This window comes from Anomaloglossus baeobatrachus, chromosome 10, assembly GCF_048569485.1.
Source record: "Anomaloglossus baeobatrachus isolate aAnoBae1 chromosome 10, aAnoBae1.hap1, whole genome shotgun sequence".
In the NCBI taxonomy this organism is placed as follows: Eukaryota; Metazoa; Chordata; class Amphibia; order Anura; family Aromobatidae; genus Anomaloglossus; species Anomaloglossus baeobatrachus.
In genome coordinates this window covers 14,183,649-14,210,398 of record NC_134362.1, presented here as the reverse complement: position 1 = coordinate 14,210,398, position 26,750 = coordinate 14,183,649, and the positions used below count along the sequence as shown (strand labels likewise).

The window sequence follows — 26,750 nt, the reverse complement described above, 5'->3', positions numbered from 1 at the left end:
CGTATGCTCACAACAGACATGGATATAGTCATATGTATGCTCACAACAGACATGGATATAGTCATACGTATGCTCACAACAGACATGGATATAGTCATACGTATGCTCACAACAGACATGGATATAGTCATACGTATGCTCACAACAGACATGGATATAGTCATACGTATGCTCACTGCATGCATGGATATAGTCATACGTATGCTCACAACAGACATGGATTTAGTTATACGTATGCTCACAACAGACATGGATATAGTCATACATATGCTCACAACAGACATGGATATAGTCATACATATGCTCACAACAGACATGGATATAGTCATACGTATGCTCACAACATACATGGATATAGTCATACGTATGCTCACAACAGACATGGATATAGTCATACGTATGCTCACAACAGACATGGATATAGTCATACGTATGCTCACAACAGACATGTATATAGTCATACGTATGCTCACAACAGACATGGATATAGCCATATGTATGCTCACAACATACATGGATATAGTCATACGAATGCTCACAACAGACATGGATTTAGTTATACGCATGCTCACAACAGACATGGATATAGTTTTACGTATGCTCACAACAGACATGGATATAGTCATACGTATGCTCACAACAGACATGGATATAGTCATACGTATGCTCACAACAGACATGGGTATAGTCATACGTATGCTCACTGCATGCATGGATATAGTCATACGTATGCTCACAACAGACATGGATTTAGTTATACGTATGCTCACAACAGACATGGATATAGTCATACATATGCTCACAACAGACATGGATATAGTCATACATATGCTCACAACAGACATGGATATAGTCATACGTATGCTCACAACATACATGGATATAGTCATACGTATGCTCACAACAGACATGGATATAGTCATACGTATGCTCACAACAGACATGGATATAGTCATACGTATGCTCACAACAGACATGGATATAGTCATACGTATGCTCACAACAGACATGGATATAGCCATATGTATGCTCACAACAGACATGGATATAGTCATACGTATGCTCACAACAGACATGGATATAGTCATACGTATGCTCACAACAGACATGGATATAGTCATACGTATGCTCACAACAGACATGGATATAGTCATATGTATGCTCACAACAGACATGGATATAGTCATATGTATGCTCACAACAGACATGGATATAGTCATATGTATGCTCACAACAGACATGGATATAGTCATATGTATGCTCACAACAGACATGGATATAGTCATACGTATGCTCACAACAGACATGGATATAGTCATACGTATGCTCACAACAGACATGGATATAGTCATACGTATGCTCACAACAGACATGGATATAGTCATACGTATGCTCACAACAGACATGGATATAGCCATATGTATGCTCACAACAGACATGGATATAGTCATACGTATGCTCACAACAGACATGGATATAGTCATACGTATGCTCACAACAGACATGGATATAGTCATACGTATGCTCACAACAGACATGGATATAGTCATACGTATGCTCACAACAGACATGGATATAGTCATATGTATGCTCACAACAGACATGGATATAGTCATATGTATGCTCACAACAGACATGGATATAGTCATATGTATGCTCACAACAGACATGGATATAGTCATACGTATGCTCACAACAGACATGGATATAGTCATACGTATGCTCACAACAGACATGGATATAGTCATACGTATGCTCACAACAGACATGGATATAGTCATACGTATGCTCACAACAGACATGGATATAGTCATACGTATGCTCACAACAGACATGGATATAGTCATACGTATGCTCACAACAGACATGGATATAGTCATATGTATGCTCACAACAGACATGGATATAGTCATATGTATGCTCACAACAGACATGGATATAGTCATATGTATGCTCACAACAGACATGGATATAGTCATATGTATGCTCACAACAGACATGGATATAGTCATACGTATGCTCACAACAGACATGGATATAGTCATATGTATGCTCACAACAGACATGGATATAGTCATATGTATGCTCACAACAGACATGGATATAGTCATACGTATGCTCACAACAGACATGGATATAGTCATATGTATGCTCACAACAGACATGGATATAGTCATACGTATGCTCACAACAGACATGGATATAGTCATACGTATGCTCACAACAGACATGGATATAGTCATACGTATGCTCACAACAGACATGGATATAGTCATACGTATGCTCACTGCATGCATGGATATAGTCATACGTATGCTCACAACAGACATGGATTTAGTTATACGTATGCTCACAACAGACATGGATATAGTCATACATATGCTCACAACAGACATGGATATAGTCATACATATGCTCACAACAGACATGGATATAGTCATACGTATGCTCACAACAGACATGGATATAGTCATACGTATGCTCACAACAGACATGGATATAGTCATACGTATGCTCACAACAGACATGGATATAGTCATACGTATGCTCACAACAGACATGTATATAGTCATACGTATGCTCACAACAGACATGGATATAGCCATATGTATGCTCACAACATACATGGATATAGTTATACGTATGCTCACAACAGACATGGATATAGTCATATGTATGCTCACAACAGACATGGATATAGTCATACGTATGCTCACAACAGACATGGATATAGTCATATGTATGCTCACAACAGACATGGATATAGTCATACGTATGCTCACTGCATGCATGGATATAGTCATACGTATGCTCACAACAGACATGGATTTAGTTATTCGTATGCTCACAACAGACATGGATATAGTTATACGTATGCTCACAACAGACATGAATATAGTCATACGTATGCTCACAACAGACATGGATATAGTCATACGTATGCTCACAACAGACATGGATATAGTCATACGTATGCTCACAACAGACATGGATATAGTCATACGTATGCTCACAACAGACATGGATATAGTTATACGTATGCTCACAACAGACATGGATATAGTTATACGTATGCTCACAACAGACATGGATATAGTCATACGTATGCTCACAACAGACATGAATATAGTCATACGTATGCTCACAACAGACATGGATATAGTCATACGTATGCTCACAACAGACATGGATATAGTCATATGTATGCTCACAACAGACATGGATATAGTCATATGTATGCTCACAACAGACATGGATATAGTCATATGTATGCTCACAACAGACATGGATATAGTCATACGTATGCTCACAACAGACATGGATATAGTCATACGTATGCTCACAACAGACATGGATATAGTTATACGTATGCTCACAACAGACATGGATATAGTCATACGTATGCTCACAACAGACATGGATATAGTCATACGTATGCTCACAACAGACATGGATATAGTCATACGTATGCTCACAACAGACATGGATATAGTCATACGTATGCTCACTGCATGCATGGATATAGTCATACGTATGCTCACAACAGACATGGTTTTAGTTATACGTATGCTCACAACAGACATGGATATAGTCATACATATGCTCACAACAGACATGGATACAGTCATACATATGCTCACAACAGACATGGATATAGTCATATGTATGCTCACAACATACATGGATATAGTCATACGTATGCTCACAACAGACATGGATATAGTCATACGTATGCTCACAACAGACATGGATATAGTCATACGTATGCTCACAACAGACATGGATATAGTCATACGTATGCTCACAACAGACATGGATATAGCCATATGTATGCTCACAACAGACATGGATATAGTCATACGTATGCTCACAACAGACATGGATATAGTCATATGTATGCTCACAACAGACATGGATATAGTCATATGTATGCTCACAACAGACATGGATATAGTCATACGTATGCTCACAACAGACATGGATATAGTTATACGTATGTTCACAACAGACATGGATATAGTCATACGTATGCTCACAACAGACATGGATATAGTCATACGTATGCTCACAACAGACATGGATATAGTCATACGTATGCTCACAACAGACATGGATATAGTTATACGTATGCTCACTGCATGCATGGATATAGTCATACGTATGCTCACAACAGACATGGTTTTAGTTATACGTATGCTCACAACAGACATGGATATAGTCATACATATGCTCACAACAGACATGGATACAGTCATACATATGCTCACAACAGACATGGATATAGTCGTATGCTCACAACATACATGGATATAGTCATACGTATGCTCACAACAGACATGGATATAGTCATACGTATGCTCACAACAGACATGGATATAGTCATACGTATGCTCACAACAGACATGGATATAGTCATACGTATGCTCACAACAGACATGGATATAGCCATACGTATGCTCACAACAGACATGGATATAGTTATACGTATGCTCACAACAGACATGGATATAGTCATACGTATGCTCACAACAGACATGGATATAGTCATACGTATGCTCACAACAGACATGGATATAGCCATATGTATGCTCACAACAGACATGGATATAGTCATACGTATGCTCACTGCATGCATGGATATAGTCATACGTATGCTCACAACAGACATGGATTTAGTCATACGTATGCTCACAACAGTCATGGATTTAGTCATACGTATGCTCACAACAGACATGGATATAGTCATATGTATGCTCACAACAGACATGGATATAGTCATACGTATGCTCACAACAGACATGGATATAGTCATACGTATGCTCACAACAGACATGGATGTAATCATACGTATGCTCACAACAGACATGGATATAGTCATATGTATGCTCACAACAGACATGGATATAGTCATACGTATGCTCACAACAGACATGGATATAGTCATATGTATGCTCACAACAGACATGGATATAGTCATACGTATGCTCACAACAGACATGGATATAGTCATACGTATGCTCACAACAGACATGGATGTAGTCATACGTATGCCCACAACAGACATGGATATTGTCATATGTATGCTCACAACAGACATGGATATAGTCATACGTATGCTCACAACAGACATGGATATAGTCATACGTATGCTCACAACAGACATGGATGTAGTCATACGTATGCTCACAACAGACCTGGATATAGTCATATGTATGCTCACAACAGACATGGATATAGTCATACATATGCTCACAACAGACATGGATATAGTCATACGTATGCTCACTGCATGCATGGATATAGTCATACGTATGCTCACAACAGACATGGATTTAGTTATACGTATGCTCACAACAGACATGGATATAGTTATACGTATGCTCACAACAGACATGGATATAGTCATACGTATGCTCACAACAGACATGGATATAGTCATACGTATGCTCACAACAGAGATGGATATAGTCATACGTATGCTCACAACAGACATGGATATAGTCATACGTATGCTCACTGCATGCATGGATATAGTCATACGTATGCTCACAACAGACATGGATAAAGTCATACGTATGCTCACAACAGACATGGATTTAGTTATACGTATGCTCACAACAGACATGGATATAGTCATACATATGCTCACAACAGACATGGATATAGTCATACATATGCTCACAACAGACATGGATATAGTCATATGTATGCTCACAACATACATGGATATAGTCATACGTATGCTCACAACAGACATGGATATAGTCATACGTATGCTCACAACAGACATGGATATAGTCATATGTATGCTCACAACAGACATGGATATAGTCATACGTATGCTCACAACAGACATGGATATAGCCATATGTATGCTCACAACATACATGGATATAGTCATACGTATGCTCACAACAGACATGGATATAGTTATACGTATGCTCACAACAGACATGGATATAGTCATACGTATGCTCACAACAGACATGGATATAGCCATATGTATGCTCACAACAGACATGGATATAGTCATACGTATGCTCACTGCATGCATGGATATAGTCATACGAATGTTCACAACAGACATGGATTTAGTCATACGTATGCTCACAACAGACATGGATTTAGTCATACGTATGCTCACATCAGACATGGATATAGTCATATGTATGCTCACAACAGACATGGATATAGTCATACGTATGCTCACTGCATGCATGGATATAGTCATACGTATGCTCACAACAGACATGGATATAGTCATACGTATGCTCACAACAGACATGGATAAAGTTATACGTATGCTCCCAACAGACATGGATTTAGTTATACGTATGCTCACAACAGACATGGATATAGTCATACATATGCTCACAACAGACATGGATATAGTCATACATATGCTCACAACAGACATGGATATAGTCATATGTATGCTCACAACATACATGGATATAGTCATACGTATGCTCACAACAGACATGGATATAGTCATACGTATGCTCACAACAGACATGGATATAGTCATACGTATGCTCACAACAGACATGGATATAGTCATATGTATGCTCACAACAGACATGGATATAGTCATACGTATGCTCACAACAGACATGGATATAGTCATACGTATGCTCACAACAGACATGGATTTAGTCATACGTATGCTCACAACAGACATGGATTTAGTCATACGTATGCTCACATCAGACATGGATAAAGTCATATGTATGCTCACAACAGACATGGATTTAGTCATACGTATGCTCACAACAGACATGGATATAGTCATACATATGCTCACAACAGACATGGATATAGTCATACGTATGCTCACAACAGACATGGATATAGTCATATGTATGCTCACAACATACATGGATATAGTCATACGTATGCTCACAACAGACATGGATATAGTCATACGTATGCTCACAACAGACATGGATATAGTCATACGTATGCTCACAACAGACATGGATATAGCCATATGTATGCTCACAACAGACATGGATATAGTCATACGTATGCTCACTGCATGCATGGATATAGTCATACGTATGCTCACAACAGACATGGATTTAGTCATACGTATGCTCACAACAGACATGGATTCAGTCATACGTATGCTCACTGCATGCATGGATATAGTAATACGTATGCTCACAACAGACATGGATTTAGTCATACGTATGCTCACAACAGACATGGATTTAGTCATACGTATGCTCACAACAGACATGGATATAGTCATATGTATGCTCACAACAGACATGGATAAAGTCATACGTATGCTCACAACAGACATGGATATAGTCATATGTATGCTCACTACAGACATGGTTGCTCTCACACACATGCGCATAACACAAATAGAAAACTCACCCAGTGGTTAATCAGGTATAAAGCCAATGTTACAGCACGCACAGTTACACTGCATAATACGTGTATATATATATATATATATATATATATATATATATATATCTATATATATAATTGCCTTATTCTGTCTGTCTGTCTGTCTGTCTGTCTTGCTCCAAAATTGTGTCCTTACGGTGACACAAAGCTGATTGGCCGCTGGGCTCGCCATGGCCCCGCCCTCCGCACGGATTGGCCGCTCGCCTTGCCTCGGTTCCGCCCCCCCCACGGATTGGTCGCTCGCCTCGGCCTGGCCCCGCCCTCCGCATGGATTGGCCACTCGCCCCGACCCTCCGCACGCATCGCCAGACATAACCTTGCGATGCTGGGATCTTGACGGAGCCGGTGAACGCTGGTAACCATTATACACATCGGGTAACTAAGGTCCCTTGGTTACCCGATGTGTATCATAGTTACCAGCGTACACCGGCTCCCGGTACACATGTGCAGGGAGCCGGCATTATACTCCTCTCCCCCCAGGACTACTCCTCCTATTATAGTCCTCCTATTATACTCCTCTCTGAGTATAATAGGAGAACTATTATAGCATGGGGGATGGAGCACGATGGGGGGTGCGCAGCATGGGGGATGTAGCACGATGGGGGGTGCGCAGCATGGGGGATGGAGCACGATGGGGAGTGCGGAGCATGGAGGATGGAGCACGATGGGGAGTGCGCAGCATGGGGGATGGAGCACGATAGTGAGTGCGCAGCATGGGGGATGGAGCACGATGGGGGGTGCGCAGCATCGGGGATGGAGCACGATGGGGAATGCGCAGCATAGGGGATGGAGCACGATGGGGGGTGGGCAGCATGGGGGATGGAGCACGATGGGGGGTGCGCAGCATGGGGGATGGGGCACGATGGGGGGTGCGCAGCATGGGGGATGGGGCACGATGGGAGGTGCACACCTCCCCCCAATACACACACACAACACACCACACACACACTGGGAACTACAAACACCGCCATACACAGACACCCACACACACAGACAACGCCACACACACACAACACCCAACACACAAACACCGCGGCATACATAAATATACGCACATACCGCACAACACACACATTGCACAAAACATACCTCCCCCCAAAACACACCACACCCACACAAACCGCGCAACACACAACGCTACAGACACACAGCGCTCCACAAACAACGCAACACACGCAACACACATACAACACCGCTCTCACCCCCCGCCACACCCAGACCATGTACAGCGCCCTACACAAACACTTGGTAACTACACACAACAACATCTATATATATATATATATATATAACAAAAATCATACATGAACTACACAATACGTAATTTCTAGAATACCCGATGCGTAGAATCCGGCCACCTTCTAGTATATATATAATGTGGATGACAATGTCTCTGTCCCACCAGGCTCACACATGATATCACCCTGGAGGAGTTTGAAGATGAAGATTTATCCGAGATTACAGAGATCACCGATGAATGTGGAATCAGTTTGCACTGTAATGACAGCCGGCACCGCAAGGTGAGTACTGCGAGGACGAGCGCTGCACAGATATACGGACGTCCAGTATATACCTATGTGCATGGATTTGCCTGCAAAGTGATTGTTTTGATACTTGGCTCTGAATGTAAAGAAGAACTTTCCATTTGTTGACAATGAGCTGAGGATGGTGAAAAGTGTCAGGAGAACGAGAAAGATTCCAAACTGTTATAAAAGCTTTATTCCATTACATAATAATAATAATAATATTATTTGTGCTAAATTTAGAGGGTTTGTCTGTGAAGTGAATTGTCTGTGACTTATTTCCTCCAAATCCAATGCTTTCTATTGTGCCTATTGGGCTGTAAACTGGGGTGCTTTATGCTTTGTGCCAATGATGAGTTTTTGGTGAGTTTTTGACTCTGAAAATCCTCTGCATCAAAAATGTAGCGTCCTAACGTTCCAGCAAAGTCCATGGGTTTATAGAAATCTCCGGCCCACCGCGCTCTTTTATTACTCAGTGTGAACTGACCCGAGGTGCGAGTGACAAATCCACAACATGTCAATTTCTCTTGTGGATACGCTGAGTTTTCTGTGCAGATTTTCCCCACAGACTCGCATTAGATGGGGAAAATCCACAGGTAAAAATGCATGTGTTTTTTAGTGCTTTTCCGCCAAAGAAACTCATCAAAAAAACGCATGTAATCCGCACATGAAGATTTGTCAAAGACAAATACTAGAAAGTATCAAAAACAAAGCAGCTTAACTTAACACACGACACACCAGAAAGAGACAAAAACTGCAGCATAAAAAACAAGATAAAGACATATGTACCTTATTTTTCAGATTATAAGATGCACTTTTCCTCCCAAAAATGTGGAAGGAAAATGAGGGGTGCGTCTTATAATGCGAATGTAGCTTATCGGGGGGTGGAGAAGGGTGGCAGGGGCGATGCTGCAGGCACTGTGCTGGGGCTGCGGGGGGTGACGAAGGGGCCATCCTGAAAATTTTGGCGATGTGGGGTTCAAATAATGGCGCCTGGAGTCAGCGCATGCGCTGATAAGATCTTGAGCCAAAAGCTCTATCTGCGCATGTGCCGCCTCCGAGAAATGGACTTAAGGAAAATGGTGCCCGGAGGTGGCGCATGCGTAGATGAGATATCAGCTTGTCATTGAGCCAATAGCTCAAACTGCGCATGCGCCGACTCTGGGCGCCATTTTTTTTTAGCCCGCACCGCCGTCTGTTTCTACCTTACAACACAAGCAGTGAGCATCTGGGACACGCGCGGGACCGCCCGCAGCATCGCCCCTGCCTCCTGCGACCCCACTCCTCCACCGCTACTCTGTAAGACACCACCAAATTATAAGACAGACGCCCTTTTTTTTCTGTCTAAATTTGGGGTGAGTCTTATAAACTGAAAAATACTGTAACCTAATTTACGTAACAGGTGCAAAAATTCAGCAACATCAAAAACTCCCCAAAAGCTGATCCTGGGAACGTAGCATTAATGAAAGGAGTGATTTAAAATGGACATTCCCTTTAAATGGAAAGTAGAGAACAGTATTAAACAGGGAGGACCAAAGATAGTGCGAGGAATACAAAGTACAAGTCACAGCCGAGGACCCTAATCATAAATGTGCAGACGCTACGAGACCTTCTGACATTTTGGAAGCAGAAATTACCCGATGGTTTCTTACCATCAGGAGGTTAAGATTTATTTAGAAGAGGAAAGAATTTGCTCAAATGTTAAAGGTGGACCCCCGTCCAGGCCCCAAGTGCAGACCCCAGTGTTACATTCTGCAGAGTCAGACCATGCATTTACCCTGAGGCCCAGAAGCAGGTCATACGCCATTTTCTATGAAATAGTGTGAGATATCGGCTCCGGCGTCAGGCAAGATTCCTGGTAATCCTGCTCCAGAATCAGCTGCCAAAATGTCCGGATTTTTCACATTTTATTTCCTTATCCCTTTAAAGGCGACATAACATAGAGATGATCCAATCATCAGACTTTGCCCCCGAGGCTCCGCCATCTCTGGATCAGGGGGTTGTTAATATTCCCCTCTTTTTGGTGCCTTTCTTTCCCTTCATTACATATGCCATGTGTATGGTTCTGCAGGGAGCCGGCAGATGTCACCGGATTTTCTGTGGCTATCGTGTGTCGCTGCCAGTAGCCGTCAGCGGAGCCAAGATGAGGCTAATGGGACGGCAGACGGGTGGGGACCAGCCTTACCCTCAGTGGTGCAGACACTTCTGGGGGGTTCGGGAGTTGCCCCCTGGTACTTTTCCTGCCACGATCATTGCTAACAAATGTGAAGTTACACATCGTTCTACCACCATATTTTATTTATTTAGCTTATTTATTTCCATACTTGCTGTAAGCGACTGTTCGCCTTCCTGTAAAGCCCCATATATATACAGTGCCTACAAGTAGTCTTCAACCCCCTGCAGATTTATAATATATACAGTGCCTACAAGTAGTCTTCAACCCCCTGCAGATTTATAATATATACAGTGCCTACAAGTAGTCTTCAACCCCCTGCAGATTTATAATATATACAGTGCCTACAAGTAGTCTTCAACCCCCTGCAGATTTATAATATATACAGTGCCTACAAGTAGTCTTCAACCCCCTGCAGATTTATAATATATACAGTGCCTACAAGTAGTCTTCAACCCCCTGCAGATTTATAATATATACAGTGCCTACAAGTAGTCTTCAACCCCCTGCAGATTTACAATATATACAGTGCCTACAAGTAGTCTTCAACCCCCTGCAGATTTATAATATATACAGTGCCTACAAGTAGTCTTCAACCCCCTGCAGATTTATAATATATACAGTGCCTACAAGTAGTCTTCAACCCCCTGCAGATTTATAATATATACAGTGCCTACAAGTAGTCTTCAACCCCCTGCAGATTTATAATATATACAGTGCCTACAAGTAGTCTTCAACCCCCTGCAGATTTATAATATATACAGTGCCTACAAGTAGTCTTCAACCCCCTGCAGATTTATAATATATACAGTGCCTACAAGTAGTCTTCAACCCCCTGCAGATTTATAATATATACAGTGCCTACAAGTAGTCTTCAACCCCCTGCAGATTTATAATATATACAGTGCCTACAAGTAGTCTTCAACCCCCTGCAGATTTATAATATATACAGTGCCTACAAGTAGTCTTCAACCCCCTGCAGATTTATAATATATACAGTGCCTACAAGTAGTCTTCAACCCCCTGCAGATTTACAATATATACAGTGCCTACAAGTAGTCTTCAACCCCCTGCAGATTTATAATATATACAGTGCCTACAAGTAGTCTTCAACCCCCTGCAGATTTATAATATATACAGTGCCTACAAGTAGTCTTCAACCCCCTGCAGATTTATAATATATACAGTGCCTACAAGTAGTCTTCAACCCCCTGCAGATTTATAATATATACAGTGCCTACAAGTAGTCTTCAACCCCCTGCAGATTTATAATATATACAGTGCCTACAAGTAGTCTTCAACCCCCTGCAGATTTATAATATATACAGTGCCTACAAGTAGTCTTCAACTCCCTGCAGATTTATAATATATACAGTGCCTACAAGTAGTCTTCAACCCCCTGCAGATTTATAATATATACAGTGCCTACAAGTAGTCTTCAACCCCCTGCAGATTTATAAGATATACAGTGCCTACAAGTAGTCTTCAACCCCCTGCAGATTTATAATATATACAGTGCCTACAAGTAGTCTTCAACCCCCTGCAGATTTAGCAGGTTTGATAAGATGCAAATAAGTTAGAGGCTGCAAACTTCAAACAAGAGCAGGATTTATTAACAGATGCATAAATCTTACAAACCAACAAGTTTTGTTGCTCAGTTAAATTTTAATAAACTTTCAACATAAAAGTGTGGGTCAATTATTATTCAACCCCTAGGTTTAATATTTTGTGGAATAACCCTTGTTTGCAATTACAGCTAATAATCGTCTTTTATAAGACCTGATCAGGCCGGCACAGGTCTCTGGAGTTATCTTGGCCCACTCCTCCATGCAGATCTTCTCCAAGTTATCTAGGTTCTTTGGGTGTGTCATGTGGACTTTAATCTTGAGCTCCTTCCACAAGTTTTCAATTGGGTTAAGGTCAGGAGACTGACTAGACCACTGCAACACCTTGATTTTTTTCCCTCTTGAACCAGGCCTTGGTTTTCTTGGCTGTGTGCTTTGGGTCGTTGTCTTGTTGGAAGATGAAATGACGACCCATCTTAAGATCCTTGATGGAGGAGCGGAGGTTCTTGGCCAAAATATCCAGGTAGGCCGTGCTATCCTTCTTCCCATAGATGCGGACCAGATGGCCAGGCCCCTTGGCTGAGAAACAGCCCCACAGCATGATGCTGCCACCACCATGCTTGACTGTAGGGATGGTATTCTTGGGGTCGTATGCAGTGCCATCCAGTCTCCAAACGTCACGTGTGTGGTTGGCACCAAAGATCTCGATCTTGGTCTCATCAGACCAGAGAACCTTGAACCAGTCTGTCTCAGAGTCCTCCAAGTGATCATGAGCAAACTGTAGACGAGCCTTGACATGACGCTTTGAAAGTAAAGGTACCTTACGGGCTCGTCTGGAACGGAGACCATTGCGGTGGAGTACGTTACTTACGGTATTGACTGAAACCAATGTCCCCACTGCCATGAGATCTTCCCGGAGCTCCTTCCTTGTTGTCCTTGGGTTAGCCTTGACTCTTCGGACAAGCCTGGCCTCGGCACGGGTGGAAACTTTCAAAGGCTGTCCAGGCCGTGGAAGGCTAACAGTAGTTCCATAAGCCTTCCACTTCCGGATGATGCTCCCAACAGTGGAGACAGGTAGGCCCAACTCCTTGGAAAGGGTTTTGTACCCCTTGCCAGCCTTGTGACCCTCCACGATCTTGTCTCTGATGGCCTTGGAATGCTCCTTTGTCTTTCCCATGTTGACCATGTATGAGTGCTGTTCACAAGTTTGGGGAGGGTCTTAATTAGTCAGAAAAGGCTGGAAAAAGAGATAATTAATCCAAACATGTGAAGCTCATTGTTCTTTGTGCCTGAAATACTTCTTAATACTTTAGGGGAACCAAACAGAATTCTTGTGGTTTGAGGGGTTGAATAATAAATGACCCTCTGAATAAACTTTTCACAATTTAAAAAAAAAAAAATAAAAAAAGAAATAACATTCTTTTTTGCTGCATTTCACACTTCCAGGCTGATCTACAGTCCAAATGTCACAATGCCAAGTTATTCCGAATGTGTAAACCTGCTAAATCTGCAGGGGGTTGAATACTACTTGTAGGCACTGTATGTGCAGTTGTGCACAGTCATGGCCGAAAGTGTTGGCACCCTTCAAATTGTTTTAGAAAATGAAGGATTTCTCCCAGAAAATTCTTGCAATTACCTGTTTTGTTATACACACGTTTATTTCCTTTATGTGAATTGGAACAACACAAAAAAAACAAACAGGCAAAATGGACAGTATTTCACACAAAATCGCAAAATTGGGATGGACAAAATTGTTGTCCCCCTCCTCCTCTTAATATTTGGCTGCACCCTTTACCCTTTTGAATAAATCCCTTCCATCAGTCCCCTCCTATCCCCGTCCACAGCTTCTTCCTCCTCTCACCTGGAATCTCAGACTCTTCTTTATAAATGTCTCCAGTTCTCTCATATCTGAAGGCATCTTCTCTTCTCCCAACAGCAATTTTAAGATCTCTCCACAGGTGCCAATGAGATTTAGATTCAGACTCATTGCTGAGGCAGCAAAACAACCCCAAACCATCTCTGACTGCCACCATGTGTGACTGTAGGTGCTGTGTTCTTTATTTTGAAGCGTCATTCCGTTTTTTGTAAACAGAGGAATGATGCACTTTTACCAAATGCTCCATTTTGGTCTCATCTGTTCATAAGACACTTTCCCAGAAAGATTTTGGTTTCTCTCGTACATTTTGGCTTTTTTTCTGTCTCTATGTCAGCAGTGGGGTCCTCCTGGGTCTCCTCCATAGTGTTTAATTTCATTCAGATGTGGATGGATAGTTCGCACCGACACTGATGCCCCCTGAGCTGCAGGACAGCTTGAATTTCTTTGGATCTTGATTGGGGCTTATCCACCATCCGGACTATCCTGCGTTACAACCTGTCATCAGTTTTTGTCTGTCATCCAGGGAGATTAGCTACAGTGTCATGGGTTGTAAACTTCTTGATTATGCTGCACACTGTGGACAAAGGAACATCAAGATCTCTGGAGATGGACTTGTAACCCTTTAGTTTGTGGATATTTTTAAAGAATTTTTATTCTCAAGTCCTCGGACAGTTCTCTTCTCCTCTTTCTGTTCTCCATGCTTAGTGCGGCACACACAGACACACAATGCAAAGATTGAGCTAACGTCTCCCCTTTTTATCTGGATTCAGGTGGGATTTTCATATTGCCCACTCCTGTTATTTGCCACAGGTGAGTTGGTATGAGCATCACATGCTGGAAACAAAGTTGTTTACCCGCAGTTTTGGAAAAATGCAAAAATTTTGTCCAGGTCAATTTGGGGTTTTACTTGAGATTAAGTTCAATTTGCCTTTTTTGTGTGTTTTTTTTTTTTTTGTGTGTGTGTTGTTCTAATACACACAACGGAAATAGGCGTGTATAACAAATCATGTGTAATTGCAGTAGTTTTCTGGGAGAAATACTTATGTTTCTGGAACAATTTTAAAGGTGCCAACACTTTTGGTCATGACTTTATTTATATTTGTTTATTTATTTGTTTATTTAAATGTTGTGAGTTCGGAATCAAAAAGACAATGCATTATTGTTATGTTTTTGGGCTCATTTGTTTACCAGGAGTTGGTTAAGAATTTTTTGAGAGCTATCATTGCAAAATTAGTTTTCCCAGATGCTACTGAACCTGAGAAACATTTGTATTTATTTATTTTTATTTGTTTATTTGGTGAATTGTTACTTTGTTAATTCCAACATGACCCATAATGCTTGCTGCTTTGTATTTATTTATTTTTATTTGTTTTTTGTTGTTTTTTTTATGAATTGTTACTTTGTATCACTCTATTCACTCCGCCATGACCCATAATATTTCCTGCTTTGTATTTCTTTATTTTTGTTTTTTTTTTATGAATTGTTACTTTGTATCACTCTATTCCCTCCGCCATGACCCGTAATGTTTCATGCTTTGTATTTATTTATTTTTCTTAGTTTATTTGGTGAATTGTTACTTTGCATCACTCTATTCTCTCCTCCATGACCCGTAATGTTTCATGCTTTGTATTTATTTATTTTTCTTAGTTTATTTGGTGAATTGTTACTTTGCATCACTCTATTCTCTCCTCCATGACCCGTAATGCTTCCTGCTTTGTATTTATTTATTTTTCTTAGTTTATTTGGTGAATTGTTACTTTGTATGACTCTATTCCCTCCGCCATGACCAGTAATGTTTCCTGCTTTGTATTTATTTATTTTTCTTACTTTATTTGGTGAATTGTTACTTTGTATCACTCTATTCTCTCCGCCATGACCCCTAATGTTTCCCGCTTTGTATTTATTTATTTTTCTTAGTTTATTTGGTGAATTGTTACTTTGTATCACTCTATTCTCTCCGCCATGACCCGTAATGTTTGCTGCTTTGTATTTATTTATTTTTATTTGTTTATTTGGTGAATTGATACTTTGTATGACTCTATTCCCTCCGCCATGACCAGTAATGTTTCCTGCTTTGTATTTATTTATTTTTCTTACTTTATTTGGTGAATTGTTACTTTGTATCACTCTATTCTCTCCGCCATGACCCCTAATGTTTCCCGCTTTGTATTTATTTATTTTTCTTAGTTTATTTGGTGAATTGTTACTTTGTATCACTCTATTCTCTCCGCCATGACCCGTAATGTTTCATGCTTTGTATTTATTTATTTTTATTTGTTTTTTTTTATGAATTGTTACTTTATATCACTCTATTCCTTCCGCCATGACCCGTAATGTTTGCTGCTTTGTATTTATTTATTTTTATTTGTTTATTTGGTGAATTGTTACTTTGTATCACTCTATTCTCTCCGCCATGACCCGTAATGTTTCCTGCTTTGTATTTATTTATTTTTCTGGTTTTTTTATGAATTGTTACTTTGTATCACTCTATTCTCTCCGCCATGACCCGTAATGTTTCCCGCTTTGTATTTATTTATTTTTCTTAGTTTATTTGGTGAATTGTTACTTTGTATCACTCTATTCCCTCCGCCATGACCCGTAATGTTTCCTGCTTTGTATTTATTTATTTTTTCTTAGTTTATTTGGTGAATTGTTACTTTGCATCACTCTATTCCCTCTGCCATCACCCGTAATGTTTCCTGCTTTGCATTTGGGCACTCTGATGGTAGCAGGTCTGGACAGGTGTCCATGTTTGCAGACGCTGGTCCCTGAAGGGATCATGCTGTGTGTCAGCTACTTATCCCCCTCCTGCACCATCCATCTGCTCCTCGCTCTGTTGTCTGCTAATTACTATTCTTCCCGAGCGCCCGCCGTCCTGTGACGTTTCTGCCGGTCGGCCTCTTCGGTGACGCATCCACTCCACCGGTGACATTCCTCCACCAGTTGCTTATTGTCTTCGTCACGCTTTTCCGTTGCATGCTTTGCTTTTCAGCTCTTACGGTGACACACGGGGGCTTTTTAATGTTGTCCCTCTCTGTCCCCCCCAGGCAGTCATGCTATTCACCCCCTCACCCTCCCAGCAGATGATGTCAATCTGTCCCTCTCCCTCCCCCTGGTCCCATGACTCTGTCTCCTGATCCCCCAGAGCCGCCTGCGTGCTGAGCCTGGTCCTGCCCCGGGAGGGGGGGGAGCTGCCAGTCGGATCCAGGCGGAGATGCTTCAGCTGGACCTGATTGATGCTGGACAAATCCCCGAAGAAGAGATCTTGCCTCCCGTGGACCCCCGGCCAATACTTCAAGCAACTATGGACACCTACAGACCTAAGAGGCCTACAACGCTCAACCTGTTTCCACAGGCGCCACGCACACAGGTACGGCACAGGGAGGCGCACATGCACTGACGGGATTTTGGTTCACCATGTTGTGTATGATATATGTATTTGTGCAAATTATACAATATACGGTTACAGTTACCAGATTGTCCAGGGGTCTCCAAGGTGGGTCATATCCTTTTCAATAAATGGATGGATGATGACTGTAGGATCGCTGGGGGCCGACTGCTGGAACCAACATGGATTACGAGAATGGGGTACCCTGTGTGAATGGAGAGGTAGTGAGCATGTGTGACCACTGCTCCATTCACCGTCTATAGGAGTGGTGGTCGCACATGCTCACTACCGCTCCATTAATCATGTATAGGAGTGGGGGTCACACACGCTCACTACAGCTCCATTCACCGTCTATAGGAGTGGTGGTCGCACATGCTCACTACAGCTCCATTCACCGTCTATAGGAGTGGTGGTCACACACGCTCAGTACCACTCTATTCACTGTCTATAAGAGTGGTGGTCGCACACTCTCACTACCGCTCCATTCACCATCTATAGGAATGGTGGTCGCACGCGCTCAGTACTGCTCCATTCACCGTCTATAGGAGTGGTGGTCGCACACGCTCACTACAGCTCCATTCACCGTCTATAGGAGTGGTGGTCGCACACTCTCACTACCGCTCCATTCACCATCTATAGGAATGGTGGTCGCACGCGCTCAGTACTGCTCCATTCACCGTCTATAGGAGTGGTGGTCACACGCGCTCAGTACTGCTCCAGTCACCGCTTATAGGAGTGGAGGTCGCACACGCTCACTACCGCTCCATTCACTGTCTATAGGAGTGGTGGTCGCACGTGCTCAGTAATGCTCCAGTCACCGTGTATAGGAGTGGTGGTCGCACACGCTCACTACTGCTCCATTCACTGTCTATAGGAGTGGTGGTCGCACGCGCTCAGTACTGCTCCAGTCACCGTGTATAGGAGTGGTGGTCATACACGCTCAGTACCGCTCCATTAATTATGTATAGGAGCGGTGGTCGCACACGCTCACTACTGCTCCTTTCACCTTCTATAGGAGTGGAGGTCGCAGAGGCTCACTACTGCTGTATCTATCGTCTATAGGAGTGGTGGTCGCACACGCTCACTACTGCTCCATTCACTGTCTATAGGAGTGGTGGTCACACACACTCGCTACCGCTCCATTCACTGTCTATAGGAATGGTGGTCGCACGCGCTCAGTGCTGCTCCATTCACCGTCTATAGGAGTGGTGGTTGCACACACTCAGTACCGCTCCATTCACTGTCTATAGGAGTGGTGGTCGCACGCGCTCAGTGCTGCTCCATTCACCGTCTATAGGAGTGGTGGTTGCACACACTCACTACCGCTCCATTCACTGTCTATAGGAGTGGTAGTCGCACACGCTCACTACCACTCCATTCTTCGTCTACAGGAGTGGTGGTCACACACTGTCACTAACGCTACATTCACGGTCTATAGCAGTGGTGGTCGCACACGCTCACTACCGCTCCTGTCTAATCATTCAGGGGCCCCAAAATCTCAGTAGTCAGACCCCTCCTTCCCCCAGCGACCACATTTTATCATCCATCCTGTGGACTTTATTGATGGGACAATCCCTTTAAGGGTGTAACAAGGGTAATAGAGTTATAATGGGCCTTCTGTGTGCACTGTGTCTGTTCATGGTCATGTTTTAGGTCATGAGCCAATGTCAGCAAAGTATAGCACAAAAACCAGCCGACCCTGTCCGGTAAATGCAGTGTTTATGGCTGGCTGTATGTGGTGGAGAGCCGAACTGCCCGATCATTGATTTCCATTATACTCGTTACTCGAGTTCAGCCCGTCTGAGCGTACAACATATTCGACTCCAGTAACGAGCACTTGTGCACGCTCATCATTAGTGGTCATACATTCTCATACAGTGACTACTAAATTAAACCTTTGATATAGTGCAAAAATAGTATTCTGTACAGTGCCACATAATACCCCCATATAGTGCTCAAATAATACCATTGCACAGGATCCAACATATGATGTATGCAAACGCAACGAATAGTGGTGCGTAGCAATATCCAAATAATACTGCTATACAATGTTACTTGTGGTGGTGACGGTTTGGGGACCCCTTTATCACCACTATGACTGCTAAAACCAGCTCTGGTTGCCCCTATAGCCAAACAGCAGTAAGAGCGTATGCAGGGTAAATAATGTGATTGGTACATGCCAACACTCATGGAAAAGCCAGGGGGGCTCCTGGCAAGTGGGGAGACCACCCGGCCCCACTGAACAAATCGCAAAGCTCCTGAAACCTCCCGTAAAATAAGTATTAAGTGTTTCCAGTCGGTTTGTTCATTGGAGGGGTCTTGGAAGAGGTGTAAATGGGGGGCTGAAGAGGCATGGAACGGGTGTGATCTGAAAAAGGTGCCATGGCTTCCAGGAAAGACCGTGCCAAAATGTGGGCCACGTATGATGGTACTTGGTGCAACAATACTGGGCAGGGGTGGTCTTTGGGGTGTGCAATAGGGCATGTTCAGTTGCCCTGTCCATGGGACCCCAGCTTTCAAACCCTGACTCCACTCTTGGTGCCCATAGATGTGTGGCAGTTGATGTTCCCAGTTATAGAGTTAGCGGTGATATTTAGCCAACTACGTGGCAGTATTATTTGGCTGTTGTAGGGTTTGGTGCCTCAATGAATCATTCCGGTACCATGTGTGATGACATAGGCTTTGTCTATAGGGCACACCGGGCTCAATGTCACCTACGACTGCCTCTGACCCTGCGTGCCGGCCCTGTCGGTGCCCATTAGTAGGCATTACTAGTGATACTGTACATTTACAGCCGGTAATGGATGATGACGTCCCTCTTGTCAGAATGTCGGGATATCCTGTGATGGCGGCGCTGAGTAATCTCTGCTAATAGAAGATGTGTAATCCTTTCAGAGGCGGCTAATGGGATGAGGACAGGCTAATGGCTTACCACCCTCGCCCCCCCATGCCGGCCTGTGACTTGCAGTCAGTTTCCTCCTCTCTACTCCTCTTCTCGCCGTCATTCTCCTCTTTCTCGCTCGGCCCCATTAGTGTCCGTTACCATGGTTACAGTAACTTGAAAACAGCAGCTCTGGGCTGTATTGAGTCATTCGAGATCCCACCGCCTGACACCGTCTCCCCCCACCACTCACGTCACCGGACATGTCACCCGGAAAGCCCCGCAGTGACCACCCATGTCACCCGTGCACCTGCTCCTCATAATTACTGACTGAAGTCTATAGAGCCGGTCACTGCAGTAATCCGTCAGACATAGGTGTGTGAATGTGGCCTGGCTGATAACAGTGAGCAATAGTAAGGGCTTAGACTTTCAATCTTATGACCCTTTAACAGGGCTTCATCATGGGGACGGTAGAAGGGGGTTATTCACCCAATTACCATAGTAAAAAGTCCCATCTGTCATGGCGGGACCGTGGGATGAGAATCGAGTAGGATTTCAGTGCGTGAGAATGTCTGATAGTCCGGAAAACCCTATGGATTCTGGTGTATTGGAACTTAAAGGGTAACCGCCAATTTCATTTTTATTCCATACATCAATAATATATGTGAAAGTAATAAATTCTGTGATGTGTCTTATCAGGGAAATCTAAACTATGTCCTCAGTATTAACACTTTCCCACTTTCTATTTTTTGGCGCTAAAAATGTTGGACTTTTTACAGGACACTTTAAATAACAATTCCCTGGCAAAAAAATACAGCTGGCAAGACCGAGTGTCGCGCTCGTCCTCCCCGCTCAAGACGGGTAAGCGGGGTACACAAAGTGGGGTTCAATAATGGGAAATGTCTAGTATGAGGGGGACCTGATGTTACTACCTGACCCTGAAAATGGAATACGCAATAGTCTTATACCCAATCCCATAGTCTGGGGAAAAAGGATCGTATTCTAGGACGAAAGAGGCCTGGAGGGGAGACGTTTGGGATAAATGAAGGAATTTTGGGGATAAGAAGTTAGAAGATGCAAGATTTCGATAAGACAGAATCCCGAGATAAAAAATCAAATATTCCGAGGGGTTAAATCCGAGGTCGGATGTAAGTTACAATTCTGAAAGGAAAAAAAATATAAAATTGAGATAGAATTTGGAGCTAAAAAGGCAAAATTCAGGGAGAAACGTGAAAATTCTGAGGTAAAAAGAAAAAATGCTGAGAAAAAGTGTCAAAAATTTAAGAGAAAAGCAGAATTCTGAGGGAAAAATAATCTACATTCTGTGGTAGAAATTCAAAGTTCCGAGGTAAAACGCAAACATTCTGAGAGAATTTGAAGGTAAAAAGTCAAAATTCTGCTGTAAAAAAAAATAAATTCAAAATTTTGAGAGAAATATCAGAATTCTGAGAGGAAAAAAAATCTGAATTCTGGAAGAAAATGGAAAATTCCAATATAAAAGACATTTTAAAAAAATTCTGAGGTAAAAATTGTGAAAAATTGTCAACATTTTAAGAGAAAGGCAGAATTCTGAGGTAAAAAGTAAAAATTTAGTGAGAAATAGAAGTTGGAGGTAAAAAGTCAAATCGATTGATAGATTGATAGAGAGAATAGACAGACAGAAAGGACATAGAATAGATAATAAAGAACAAATAGAATAGAAAGAAATAACAGAATATCTCCATAAATAGATCGATAGCTAGCTTTTCCAGCTGTTTTTTAAAATTATTTTTTGGTAAAAAAAAATGATGTGGGGTCCCCCCCATTTTTTCTAAAACCAGCCAAGGTACAGCAGACAACTGGGGGCTGATATTATTAGGGTGGGAAGGGCCATGGTTATTTGGCCCTCTCCAGCCTAACAATAGCAGCCCATAGCCGCCCCAGAAGAGGCGCATAAATTAGATGTGCCATTTCTGGCGCTGGACCTGGCTCTTTCAGTTGCCCTGGTTCGGTGGCAGTCAGGGTAAGAAGGAGTTAATGGCAACTCACGGCTGCCACTAAGTCCCAGATTAGTGATGGCAGGCGTCTATGAGACCCCACCCCCATCACTAATCTGTAAGTGAATGTAAATAAACAAAAACACCCAAAAAATCCTTAATTTGAAATAAAAGAAAAAAAGCCCTCTTTCACCACTTTATTAACTCAAAAGCACCCCTGCAGGTCTGACGTAATCCACATGAGGTCCCATGATGCTTCCACCACTGCTACATCGGAAGCTTACAGCAAGCACCATAGAACATGACTGCCCACTGTGAACTCCACACAGTAACTGAAGTGAGCCATGCGATCAGCGGTGACGTCACTTGGGTGATTTGTTGTCACAGGTGGAGGACTCCAGCTGTGGCTAACCTGAGTGACGTCACCGCTGAACACGCGGCTCACTTCAGATGCTTCGTGGAGCTCACAGCGGGCTGTCATATTCTATGGCGTTCGCTGTGAGCTTCAGATGTAGCAGTGGTGGAAGTGTCGTGGGACCTCGTGTGCATTACGTCGGACCTGCAGAGGTGCTTTTGGGGTTAATAAAGGAGTGAAAGAGGGTGCTTTTTTGTCTTTTAATTCAGTGTTTCCAATGTCAGCCATAGTCGGCACCCCGGTAAACAATGAGATCCAGTCTGAACGTATCAGGGAATATGGCGAATGCTCCAGGCTGGAGGTGTCCTGGGGTCTCATTATGGGATCTACTGCTGATCTCGCTCATGACGTAGGATCTTCAAAGTTTTACAACACCCTTATAATTATGTATACGTGTTATCTGGTCATACAGGAGAGACAACCCCATCCAATGAGCACGTATGTCTGAGCGATGAAGGAAACCCACCAGCCGTGACTCAGGACCGTGGAACCTCCACCGATACCCCCTGCAGACGTAATAATACCACCCAGAGTGCCAACGATCCCTCTGGACGTTCCTCTGCTAGATCACGCTTGGACCCTCACAGAGACCGCATCCGTTACCAGACAGATGTAAGACTGGAGCCTACAGAAGAGATATTCCTTACACCTGTGCAGAGGTCCTCCGACCCACCAGAACCAGAGAGACCATTTGTATCCCAGGCCGGACCATGCCGCATGTCAGTCAGCTCAGACGCAGACATTAATGTCCGTCCTAACAACGGGAGCAGACAGCAGTTCTCTATCAGCGAGGAGGAGGAAGAAGAGGAAGGGGAAGATGGGGTGGGGTATCTTGGGTGTCCTGGACGGGTGGGTGGTCCTCGTGGACTTCAGAGGTCATCGGTCAGCTCGGACACCAGCGGCTTATCATATGACTCCGTCAAGTACACGTTAGTAGTTGACGATAATGTGCAGCTGCAGTTGGTCAGTCTGCGGCAGTGTTACGCTGGGTACAGCGACGACAGCGACAGCGGCACCGTGTACGACAACTGCGTATCCTCACCATACGAGTCCGCCATCGGTGAGGAGTACGAAGAGGATGAAGAGGAGCAGGTGGGGGCGGCTGGGATGGAGGGAAGCCGAGTCCGGAGGTCCATGTGCTTATCGGACACCTCTTCTCCAGACGGGGATGTCTCTTATTCCAAAAAGTTCCTCAACGTCTTCATGAACGGACGGTCGCGCTGTACGAGTGAGTTCACGAGTGAGATAATTCGTTCTAATCTACTAATATATGTCATGTTTGTGTCGTCCTGTCATGTCAAGTACATACGTGGTGCAAAAAGATTCCCTAAATCTGGCTTATTCAATGTGCTGGTTTTGCACATATGATACATACATGTGCTCTCCACCGTCACCGCTAGATGTGTGTTACCGCACCGCACACAACTGATTATATAAATAATTGCAGTTCTTGTAATAAAAAAAAATAAATTATACCATATATATATAATATATATATATACTGTGTGTGTATGTATGTGTATATATATATATATATGTATATATATAGATACTGTATATATATAGTTATTTATATTTCTATATATATATAAATATATATATATATATATATATATATATATATATATATATATATATATATATATATATATATATATATATATATATATATATATAAAAAAATATATATATATATACATATATATATATATATATATATATATATATACATATATAATTAAGAAAACCTGGATAATCATTTTGACCCTCTATTATTCCTCCTGGACACTTATAAATGAATTGATAACAGGGTGTTACTAGTCAGGGCATTGCCTTACACACATTGTCCAATGTGCACTCACAACAGCCACTTTGACTAGAGGAATGTGAACATCCCGTTGTCAGTTTAATCATGCATTTCCAGGGGGAACAACAGAGGAACAGCACCTCGCCAAGTTGTTAGAAAAGGTGCTCCAGAATGTATATCTGATGGAGAATACAGGTATTTACTGAAACACACATCTGGATAGCGGACAGGGAATTTGTCCTCACATTTCCCCATTTAAATGGCCGCCAGCAGATGCCCCCCTCCCTGTAAAGACATTTCTCTGAACCCCTGCAGTCGGGCATCTGATAAAATGTAGCCCATGATTTAGTCTAGTCTCATATTATTAGCGCTGAGTCCGGCGCATGCGCATTTCACATGAAACACAACCAGTGGTGTGATGTGCATGTGCCAGGCTGCAGCTCGGTGTATAAAATATCGAGTGAAGGGGACAAAAGTTTAAAGCAAACCTACCTGATGATGGTTTCCCTTTCACGTGGGTTTGCAAGATTCATAATCATTAATTCGCCGGCTGTGGCTCGCAGTGGGCACCATGCTAACCGAAGACTAAACTCTTAGCCCCGATTCATCATTTTTTTTGGGACTTTTTAAAAAACAAGTTTGATTTTTAGGTATTTTTTTTATGTGCGCTAATATTATGGCTCATAGAAGCGTCCGCAGACACAACTCATCCGCTGTGTGATTCAATCTCTCCCGACCCATCAGAACAAAGATGTTCTGGCATGGTGAGCACCGTTCCTCTTGTCGTTATGTCTTTTGCACCATTTTTACACAATTTGTGTTTTTCAGTCTTCATATTTTTTAGTTTTGCTCTACAGTGTGGCTGGCATTTTTCATTCTGGAAACTTTTAGCTAATTCATCATTTATTAAGTATTTTAAAATAACTTTTTTTTTCTTCATTTGCGCATTTTTGAGTGAAATGTCAGACACTTTCAAAAAGCCTCCAACTGCGGAAGCTTAAAATACAAGAAAATGTTCCAATATTTACAAAAGTTTAAAATGGTCAATTAAATGAAAAAATCCGGAAAATAAAACCTATAAAAGGACGAGGACTGAAAAAACCTTTGTAAAAATGGTGCAAAGGTTATAGTGAATTTGGGCCAAAAAAGGTGCAAAAGGATGAAGAATCGGGGTCTCTGTGCTCCACGTTTTGGGAGGTTTGTGCTTGGATCTCAAGGATTTAGCGGGTGGGATAAAGGGTGTTCTGTTTTCCAGGGGTCCTCAGTGTGTAATCTTTTTGTGTGCAGATTCCTTCGGCTTGTTTTCGTGCCTGATAAATGGAGAAGAGCGAGAACAGACGCATCGAGCTGTATTCAGGTGACTGCGTTAATGAATTATTCCAGCTGCAAGTTTTGGGCCAGGGCTATGCAGAGGCATTTGGAGCACAGTGCTGCATTGTGACATCGCACGCGGGGCATTTGGAGCGCGGTGCTGCATCGTGACATTGCACGTGTCAGCATTTGTAGTGTGGTGCTGCATCGTGACATTGCATATGTCGGCATTTGTAGTGCAGTGCTGCATCGTGACATTGCACGTGTCGGCATTTGTAGTGCAGTGCTGCATCGTGACATTGCACGTGTCGGCATTTGTAGTGCAGTGCTGCATTGTGACATTGCACGTGTCGGCATTTGTAGCATGTTGCTGCATCGTGACATCGCACGTGTCGGCATTTGTAGCGCGGTGC

General features: G+C 42.7%; 1 protein-coding gene across 3 annotated transcripts in view; it reads left to right on the top strand.

Annotated features, from left to right (window-relative positions):
* Positions 1-26,750, top strand: part of MAPK8IP1 (mitogen-activated protein kinase 8 interacting protein 1) — an 88,051-nt gene that overhangs the window by 40,751 nt on the left and 20,550 nt on the right. For 2 of the 3 annotated variants that reach the window (XM_075326321.1, XM_075326318.1), the window contains exons 2-6: positions 8,828-8,942; positions 17,705-17,929; positions 21,608-21,689; positions 23,632-24,459; positions 26,314-26,383. In XM_075326321.1, coding sequence (XP_075182436.1) covers positions 8,828-8,942; positions 17,705-17,929; positions 21,608-21,689; positions 23,632-24,459; positions 26,314-26,383 — 1,320 coding nt within the window. The remainder of the gene's footprint in view (positions 1-8,827; positions 8,943-17,704; positions 17,930-21,607; positions 21,690-23,631; positions 24,460-26,313; positions 26,384-26,750) is intronic. The other variant, XM_075326319.1, reaches the window with a different exon arrangement.